Source organism: Cinclus cinclus, chromosome 8 (assembly GCF_963662255.1).
Source record: "Cinclus cinclus chromosome 8, bCinCin1.1, whole genome shotgun sequence".
Lineage (NCBI taxonomy): Eukaryota > Metazoa > Chordata > Aves > Passeriformes > Cinclidae > Cinclus > Cinclus cinclus.
Genome location: NC_085053.1, coordinates 5029247 through 5039133, shown reverse-complemented (window position 1 = coordinate 5039133; position 9887 = coordinate 5029247). Strand labels below are relative to the sequence as shown.

At 43.2% G+C, this 9887-nt stretch overlaps 1 protein-coding gene across 1 annotated transcript in view; it reads right to left on the bottom strand.

Annotated features, from left to right (window-relative positions):
* Window positions 1–1104: 1104 nt before the first annotated feature.
* The window catches only part of HMCN1 (hemicentin 1), a 162797-nt gene continuing 154014 nt past the window's right edge, over window positions 1105–9887 (bottom strand). The window contains exons 101-107 of the mRNA XM_062497861.1: window positions 9770–9883; window positions 9539–9664; window positions 8793–8921; window positions 4917–5267; window positions 3009–3128; window positions 2524–2650; window positions 1105–1471 (exon numbers count right to left, since the gene is read on the bottom strand). Of these exons, the coding sequence (XP_062353845.1) occupies window positions 1105–1471; window positions 2524–2650; window positions 3009–3128; window positions 4917–5267; window positions 8793–8921; window positions 9539–9664; window positions 9770–9883 (1334 nt within the window). The remainder of the gene's footprint in view (window positions 1472–2523; window positions 2651–3008; window positions 3129–4916; window positions 5268–8792; window positions 8922–9538; window positions 9665–9769; window positions 9884–9887) is intronic.

The following is a 9887-nucleotide window of genomic DNA, read 5'->3' as shown; positions in this document are numbered from 1 at the left end:
AGGGATAAGAGCTGGAGCTGCTCCCTGGTTTGCTGGGCATGATACCTTCTGCATTTTTCCTTGGCACTTAGGGCGAGAGTTTTAGGAATGGAATTTCTTCAAAGATAAAACTCCCAGCAGTTTCAAAGGTGATGGGAACCTTTATTTTGATTATTTTCATTGTACTTCCATTGTCCTTTTATGCAAACTTAATTGTAAAACACTCTTGAGATACTGCATAGAAAATACACATAGGAAAAACCACATATATACATGTCCATAAAAATAGAATACATCTTGGCAAAATTACTTGTGTACAGTGTATTGACATTATTGAACCAAACTTACATCACCTTTGGAGAAAAATGTTCCATGTGCGTAAAACCCCAGACCATGTACTGAGCTGGGAGTATGGCAGCGGATATGGGTTTGGGTTAAATAAAGGGCTATACCAGAATGGTAGAGTAAAAACAAGTTATAAAATACCTGCTCTATAAAGTAGAAGCTGCCATTTTGGCTTTTCCTTCCAAAAAATAGCAACATCTCTAGACTTGCATGGAAACCAAAGGTACCAGTTCCAAATTCTTCTATAAATTCGTTAGCTGCAAACAAACTTTAATGTTATTTGTTTCAGCATTTGCAACCCTTGGGCACTGTGGCATTTGGTGGGTTCAAGCACACAACACAGTATAGCACAGCCCTAATTCTATTGGGTAACTGATAAGGAAAAAAATCTAATAGATATAAAATTTAAATCACTTAGCAACCTTTAAAATATGTAGACCACTTGAAATTATGGATTTATTTTCTTCAGTTACTTTCAGTGGAGGCTGCTCCTCACTTACTGCTTAGACTACATGGATTTCTCTGCTAGTTTTCAGAACATACTGTGGAAAATTTATTCCAGTGTAATAAATAAAGCAAGTCGTAACAGGTCCTTAAAGCCACGGATCTTCCTCTTAGAGTTGGAACAACGGAACTAGAGAGCAGCCTCCGCGAAGCGGGGGAGGAGAAAAGAGCATAGCACCCTTTGAAGTGCAGTGGTTCCCCACTGGGGGCAGGCAGTGGAAGCAGTAGCACCCTGGGGAGTGAGGTTGAGCTGCGAGCTCGCTGCAGGGCTGGTGCTCAGTAGGGGAAGGCGGACACGGCGATGTAGACGATGAAGGTGGTGCGGTACTCGACGCTGCCGTCGGCGCCGTAGGACAGGGCCCGCACCCCCATGCGGTATGTCCGGGGCTCCCGCAGCGCCCGCGTGGTGAACACCACCCCCTTCCAGTTCTCGTCCCTCAGGGCAAACGGCACGGCAGGGTCCTCGTCCGCCATCAGGAAGGTGGTCCTGGGGTGCATGACTTGGTCGTGAGTGTAGGCCACCAGCCGGATGAGATCCTGCCCCGCAGCGATGCCGAAGGGCAGCGACAGCAGCTTGTACTCCAGGGCGTAGGTGCTTAGGTCACACTCCAGGTCGTTGGCAGGGCAGCTTTTGAGACAGAATCTAGGAAGAAGCAGAAGACTTTAGCCCAGAGAGAAGGCACAGTATCTTAAGTACTGGAATAAATCTTAGAGAAGAATTCGTTCCCCTGTTTACCCTGTTGCAGATTAAAACTTCTCTAGAAGTGTTCATGCACTCTTCATCCTTTGTTCCTTCAGAACTGCGGCCCAGTTTAATGTCTGTATTTGCCTCAACAGGATCGTTTCAAAAAGATGTTGGCTACACTGATGTCATTGATATCCATGGGCTAAGTTTTAGTGACGGTGCTCTTAAACATTAGAATGGAAAGACCTAGTTTAAAATGTTCTGGCCAGCATTTGAGGTTTGTGTCTGTTAGGTCATTAAATAAACAATTTGGAATGAAGGGCAGAATAAAACTTACTTTTATTAATCAGAAGTTAAAACATGAAATCTTTGCTAGTGCAGTTTGCCAGTGCTAATGGAGGTCAAAGGACATGACCTCCATGACAGTGTAGATGTCATTCCAGTTGAGTTTGATCCCAAAAGATGGTTTCTGACTATGAAACAAGCTACATTTCTTTCAGGATACTGAAAGATTAAAAGAAATCAATATGGATTTTTTTTCCCCAAAATAGGGAAATAACAAAGCTTAACAGGAACTTAGCATGACTAAAACAATGCATCTGATGCTTTGAAGCTGATGGCAAGTCAGGCCATTAGAGAGATTCAGATTAGATGTTAGGAAGGAATTTTTCCTAACACTTGAGGCAGTGGCACAGGGTGCCCAGAGAAGCTGTGGTTGCCCCCATCCCTGGAACTGTCCAAGGCAAGGCTGGACAGGGCTTGGAGTAACCTGGGCTAGTGGAAGGTGTCCCCGACCATGGCAGAGGGTGGAACTGGATGTTCCGTTAAGGTTCCTTCTAACCCAAACCATCCCAGGACTCTCTGACTCTATGATCTCCAATGTCAATGCTTTACCTTTAGCTACTGTGAGCTCTACTAGCATCAGGCAAACTTAAATTTTCTTCTTTAATAAGCACAGGTTGAGGAGCTGAGCTTGGGGCAGGTGAGAAGGGGCTGAGAATAAAACATACCCAGAATGTGGCTCTCGCTGGTAGTTGGGTGGACAAGGAGTGTCTATGCACTGGTAGCTTCCTCTCATGTTGAAACACATCTGATTTGACCCACAATTTATGTTCTCTTCAAGACACTCATCAATATCTGGATAAAAAAACATGCAAGGGATCAACTACTTGTAAAAAAAATTAAAGGGTGAAACCAAAGTGGATGAAGGCTGAACAGAGCCCAGAATGTGTCTGTGTTTGACCCTAGAGCTTGGAGCTCAATGTGTAATGGGAGGTTACAGGGGAACTGCTGAGAATTAGAAGTTGCAATTGTCTAGTTTCCTGATGTTTTATGAAACAAGTGTGGAATATAAAAACCTCTAAAACTCGAAATTTTGAATGCTCACTCTCAAATAGTCAATTCAGAGGAGTGGCTTAGCCATGTGCTGGGCCTGGGTTGTGTCTGGCTTCTTTGCAGACCTGGCCCTGAGCACTGCAGGGAAGGCTCTCCATACCTTGGCAGGTTTTGCCGTTGGCCATAAGACGGTATCCCGAGGGACAGGCACACTGGAAGCTGCCCAGGCTGTTCCTGCACTCGTGCTGACACGTGTCTCTGCTCTCACACTCATCGATGTCTGCGGAGAGAAGCACCAACACCTCAGCATTCCCTGAGCCTGCTGTGAACACAGCTACTTCTCCCCTGTTTATGTACTGCAAGTGTATGGACAGAGCTGGTGGGAGTTGTCTGGATCTTTTTTCTGATGGGATTGAATATCTAAGTCTAGAGTGTCCTCTCCCCTTACCTGTGCCATTCCTTGTAACTCTGCAGGCACTGAAGCCAGCTTTGTGGGGCTCCTCTCTTTGGTGAAGAGCAGCTGTGACAGATGTTACAGCTGAGGAGACCAGTCCTGAGACAGAGCTCTGGGAGAAAGGGGCATGTGCCACCTGTGTCCTCTGACGGGTCATACAAACACAGTCCTGTCCCCAAAGCAATTTGAGCTGCCTGATAATCAATCACGTGTTTAGCAACATGCTTAGGGAACGCCTGGACTCATTATCTCACCAGAGGAAGCCCTATTGCCGGGACAATCTTCCTTACAGTCACTCCCTCCTCAGGCAAAGCCGTTTCCTTTTTAAACTGACCTTGCCCGTGCCACAGGGATGAATTAGGCTCAGTAGCTGGGAAGACTGTCACTAAATGCTCTTCTTTTTTTTTTTAAACTCCCTCTCAAATACAGAAGTACCAGTACCAGACCCCATCATGTGAAGTTTTCAAAGCACATTAGCATGATTTAGACAGAGATAATATATAATTATAATGGCTTTTGAAACACCTGCCTAGTTCAGGATAGTAGTAATCTTGTGAAGGAGTTCAGACTTGCATGGTTAGATCAGTGGAAGGAAGGTCTTTGATTCCCCTCTGACTGACAGGGGTTGCATTACATCAAAATGCAAAGAGAGAGGAGAAACAGATGTGACTGCAAACCTCTGTGCTGTTAGCAAATCCTGATGGTTGCCTATTGAAAGAACTTTATTTAACAAAAGCATCATTTGCGGGTATTTTTCATACCAAGCAGTATTCTTAAAATATTTATTCAATGAAATTTAGGTTTCATGGAATATTAGTATTATTAATATTCATGGCACATCAACTAATTCCAGCTGGAAGCTGGGATGAAGATCCAAATTTGAAACAAACCCTTCTCTCAGTGAGAATTGTATTCCTAGGTCTATCAGTTAAACTCCTACACTGTAACAACCCACATGGATATGACTGCTGAAACCTCTTTGTAGCTTAAATACAAGGCTTGATGTCTTCTCCATGCTTGCTGAATTATATTGCAAGCCCTTTTCTTACATAAAATAATAATAATTATTTTATGTAAGAAAAGGGGTTACAATATTATTATTATTATTTATAAGATAATAATTATTTAAAAGCTTATGTGCCTGTTGCCTATGTGACAGTGACTGACAGTCCTGTGGCAGTGTCAGTGCCACTGACCCCAGTGTAAACTAAAATGTTTATTCCAAACCTTTCTGACACAGATTACTGCTGCCAATGGGAGTCTGACAGAAGCACTGTGACTAGACTGGGGCTACTGGTGGTTTCTGAAGTGTGAGAAGATGCACCAAGGTGAGCTACCATGATCAGGAGAAAGAGAATAACAGAGGTAAATACTTTGCAAACAAGTAACAAGTAGCACAATTAAAACAAGAGGTTATAAGGAGGTTTGAGAACATTTTTGCTACAATGTCAGCCAAGACAGCTGAGACCAGAACATGCAGAACCCTCTGAATGTTGACCAGGGTAATAGAAAACACAACTCCAGCACCACAAACCCTCAGCCCATGGTATATATCACACAGCAACCTAAGAATAAGGCCCAAAACAGAGTTGCATAGATAGGACTGACATTTACCTACACATCTGGCATTTCTTGCCTCATAGCCTTCAGGACAAGTTTCTCTAAGGTTCCTTCTAGTCCTGGAGAAAGGTATTCTGCTGTTCCTATACTCTGAGAAGGAGCTGTAGAGATTTGAGGAGTGCCTGTAATAGTGCTGCAGTTGTTGGTTGTCTCTCCCAGGGGAGAACTGAGCATAGTTAGAGCTACTGTAATAGGCACCCGAATTTGGCACCCTCTCCAATCCAGCGCAAGATTTCCCATCACCCAGTAACTGTTGCCCAGGTGGACAGAAACACTTGAAGCTGCCGGGGGTGTTGGTGCAGTGAAGTGCACAGGGTTTAGGCACTTGTTCACATTCATTAATGTCTGCTCATGTGACATGATCCAGAGCCCCAAACCATGTGGAAAGGAGAGAAAACAAACAAACAACAACACGTAACTATACATATATATATATATACACAGATATTTAGTCTCAGGAACAAGCTGAAGACATAAAAGCAAGATTTGGAGGCAGTTATATGTGAAGAACATTAGGCCAAGCAGGCAGGATCCATTGTCCTGGACTGTAAGAGATCCTCATTCTCCCACAGGCTGATGTGATCCCGTCTTCACCAGGACAGGAGCCCTGCTGAAGCCTCACTTCAGCCTCAGCTGCTCAATACTCTCTTATTAATTGTTTTGTTCTTTTTTTCCTTAAGTGCTCCACAGGTGAGTGGAAGAAGCTGCTGGGCCTTCTTTAAAAAACAATGCTTAACACAGAGCATTCCAGAGAAGTACAGCGCTAGAAACTCCTTACACCCCACAGTTAGGGAAGCACAACAGGCTCTGATGTGGTTATTGTGCCTTGTGCTGGGGGAATCATAGAATCATGGAATGCTTTGGGTTGGAGGGACCTTACAGTTCAGCCAGTCCCAGCCCTTGCCATGGGCAGGGACACCTCCCACTATCCCAGGCTGCTTCAAGCCCAACTTCAAGCACAACCTGGCCTTGGACACTGCCAGCTATGGAGCATTGAGCTAAGAATGTGTTTCAAGGCTGCAGGGGCAAGAGGCTGGGTATGTTCTAACTTTTGATGCTGTTATTGGCAATTCCAACTGTGACAGGTTGGAAACTTAACAGTACATATTAATTCACTTTCTGTTAATTAAATAATAGGATTAGTTTTGCTTTCCTAAGCAATGTCATTTTAGTTGTTTAAATTGCAGTCCAAAGTTATCTGAGCCACCCCAGCAGTAAATATCCATCCCTAAATCAAAACTGAGTGCTAAGCATACAAAGTATGGTAAAGGCCTTGAAGGTAAAACATGCTGAGTGTCCTTCCCTCCAAGTAACTCTTGAGACTGCAGACCTTCTCCCACAGTCTCTCTGACACTACCAGAAATAAATTTTCTATAGTTTTTATCAAGCTACTTCAGGCTCAGCTGGAAATTTGACACATACTGTATTTCTTTTCAAACTAAGTATTTCTTCACCAGAAAAAGACAAAAGTCTGTTAATTCTGAACAACTCTGCAATGACCAGAAATAAAAATTCTGCTATTCACATACATCACAGCATATCTATATTTGATATATATTATAAACATTCTCCTACTAGAAATTAAAGATTATCTTAATGGTGACTCAATAATAGTTTAATTATTTCATAGTAGTGTATATTCTTTCAATTACTATTGTAAAATTGGCATTAAGCCAGTGTTACTACAGTTTCATATGGATCCCCTGTTAACAGGCTTTTGAGTACAGCTTGTAACTCCCCAAGCCACAAATTCATGAGAGTAGTATTTAAAAATCAAGGCTGTCAGAAATACAGAACATTAGGCTGCTTTTTTTAGAAAGTGGTTAATATTTGATACATTTTAAAATTGTTTTAAACAATTTAGGGAGATATTAATAATTAAATGCTTTAAGAATTGGAAATCTAGAAGCAGTAACTGCATAGTGTTACAATATTTTCCAGCTGTTACTTGGTAAACACACAACAAACTTCATGTATTTGTGGAATTATCCTTAGGGTAGAATTTTCAGGTCTTACAAGAATTTCACTTTAAGTAGGACAACTACTATTCTGAATTTTAAGTATATTAATCTCAGTATGTGCTTAAGACAAAAAATTATTATTCATATAAATGTAAAAGAAAACAAACTCATTGTTTCCTTAGCACTCAACCGTTGACTTCTGCATTCTGCACCTGCCTAAAATAAACACTGATGTCTTTATATATTCTAGATAGCCTTGCATGTGTAATCTGCATTATAGGAACTTTTAGCAAAGCCCTTCTACCTATGTGGAAAGGAGAGAAAATAACACAGATACCAGAAATGCTGTAAATGGGCAGACAGAGATCTCTGGGAGTGCCAAAGAAGCATCTTATCCCATCCAACAAACAAAAAAGGGAACTGTGGCACAGAGGGCTTTATCCAGGGTAAAAATGGCACAAAATTCAGACAGGAACAAAATTCACTTCTCTTTCAGTCTGGGCCCTTCATACTTTTCAACTCCTCCCTGTGCTCACTGTCGACAATGACAATAAAAACTGCATTTTATTAACAAAACTAATACTTTGGATGAAACAGTATTTTAAATATATTTTTAGGAACATAAAAATTCAAAGGATAAAAATACTTCAGGAGGGAGCTTTTAGTGGCCCTTGGTCAGACAGCAGCCTTAAGGCTGCTGGTGATTTGTGAAAACCTACAGTCCTAGACTTAACCTGGCTTTTTTCTATCAGCTGTTTAAATGGCTTAAATATAAGTTAAGAGTCTAGGATTGGTTTTATTTCAGTACAGAGGCAGGTGGCCAAAGTAGTATCTTGGTCTACTGCCAAACACTTCCTAGTGCAATTTAATCTCTTTTAAAACATCCCAAACATTCCTAGCTTTTGACAGTCAAAGAAAAGTTAGGTTCTTAAAAAAATAAAATAAAAAAATATTTATTACTTAAGAAAGCTAATCCTGAAAAATTCATCAGGGGGGAACGCTTTTCTGATATAATATGTAACAGCAACAGAAACCAACCTCACAGGGTGTCACATACCCACATTCAGAAATCCTCATTATCAGGGTAGGTCAGGTCCTACATTTTAAATGTTTGACATAAATGTAGTAAAGGTGATTCCAAGTGATCCTACAGCCTTCCTGAAGTCTCTTAAATGTCAGGGGAAGTGCTTATCCACTTGCCCTGGCCGCACACATTAAACTCTCTTGCTCCCCTCATCAGAGTTCCAGTGACGTGGAAGAAAACCCTGCATGGCTTTATGCCAAGGTGGCACAGGGAGTGACTGCATGGCTGGCATTCCTGTGAGTGCCAGGGATTCCATTCCTTTCCTGCTGGGAACCACCTATGCCAGGAGGGGAGCACTGAGGGAGAAATGCAGATCAGGTCCCTGTGCTCTGCCTGCTGGGGAACACCCCTGGCATTCCTGATGAGGGGATAGGTGTATTTGGGATGTTCAGGAGCCAAACTCAGTTCTGGGTCTCTTGCAGCTCCTGGGGGTGTGGTCCCTAGGGGAACCCACATGACTCCCTGTGCGACTGTCTTCAGGGGCGAGCCTGGGCAGGTCAGGACACAGCCAAGCACATCAACAAACCCCACCCGATTTTTATAACTGAAGCCTTCCTGTGGAGTGGTTACCCACCACATCCATCCACTAGTGCTCTGAAACCCTCTTACACTTCGTTTTCAAAGTATGGCCCCAAACCAGTCTCTGTTTGGAACCACTCAGCTCTGACTGTTTAGAATGGGAACCCTGTTTTAGACGGGCAACTTGGAAACACAGAGCAAACCAGTCTCTACAGCATGGTCTTCCACAGGGATAGCACTGTGCGTTGCAGCAGAAAGCCAGGCAAAAGCAGAGCAAAGGTGTGAGAGGACTGAGTGGCAGCTTACCCACGCAAGGCCTGGCCGTGCCCTGGGCTCGGAATCCTCGCGGGCACACGCAGCGGTAGCTGCCGCGGGTGTTCTCGCACAGCTGGTTGTAGCGGCACTGGTGCGACCCCGACTGGCACTCGTCAACATCTGCAGCACACGGCAAGGGAACACACACAGCTCTGCAACATCCTTACTGTGGCTGCTCCGTCCCACACGTGCCCAAGGCTGGACGGGACTTGGAGCAACCTGGGATAGTGGATGGTGTTCTTGCCCACGGCAAGGGGTAGAAATAGGTGATTTTTAAGGTCCCTTCCAGCCCAAATCATCCCGTGATTGTAGTGGAACAAAAAGCTTTGCTACCACCTACAACATCAGCTGTGCTTAAAACCCTCCCTGGTAGGCAGCCAGGACCTGTAATCCTGATTGCGAGCTCCTGAGCCAAACTCCTAAGAAACCATGCACACATGAGCAAAACATTTCAGTCGATGAATAACTGAGAGAAATCAAGGTGCCAGCACAAAAAAGACACCAAAGGAAATCTTACTGTTCTTGCTTAAGAACAGTGGAAAATTAGAGATACATCTGCTTTTTAACACCAACTACAAAAAAAATTAAATACAGATGTTCAATAAGTGAAAACAAGTTGGTGCTTCAGTATGTGCAAATGTTAACAACTGGAAATGGACAATGTTCAGGATTATTTTAAAAAATAAACATCATAGTTGTCCCTGCGTTTCCCACAATGCATTAATGCTTCTACTCACCAATGCAAGTCCCGTTCTCTGCTTTGGTCATTCCACTGGGACACAGATCAATGCACTTATAGCCACCACGGGTGTTCTTGCAGAGCTGATCAGGCCTGCACACATTCTGCCTGCACTCATTGACATCTTATTCAAACAAAAGCCAAAAAAAAAAAAAAAAAGAAAACAGAGCAACAAATAAACGTTGAACTCTGTTGGAAAGAGGGAAGACATTCAGAACTTCATCCCTACCCACGCATTTTCTGCCCTTCAGCTGGAATCCTGGGTCACAGCCACAGTGGAAACTTCCTATGGTGTTGAAGCAACGCTGATGGCAGGAGTTGGACTCTTGACACTCGTTGATGTCTGT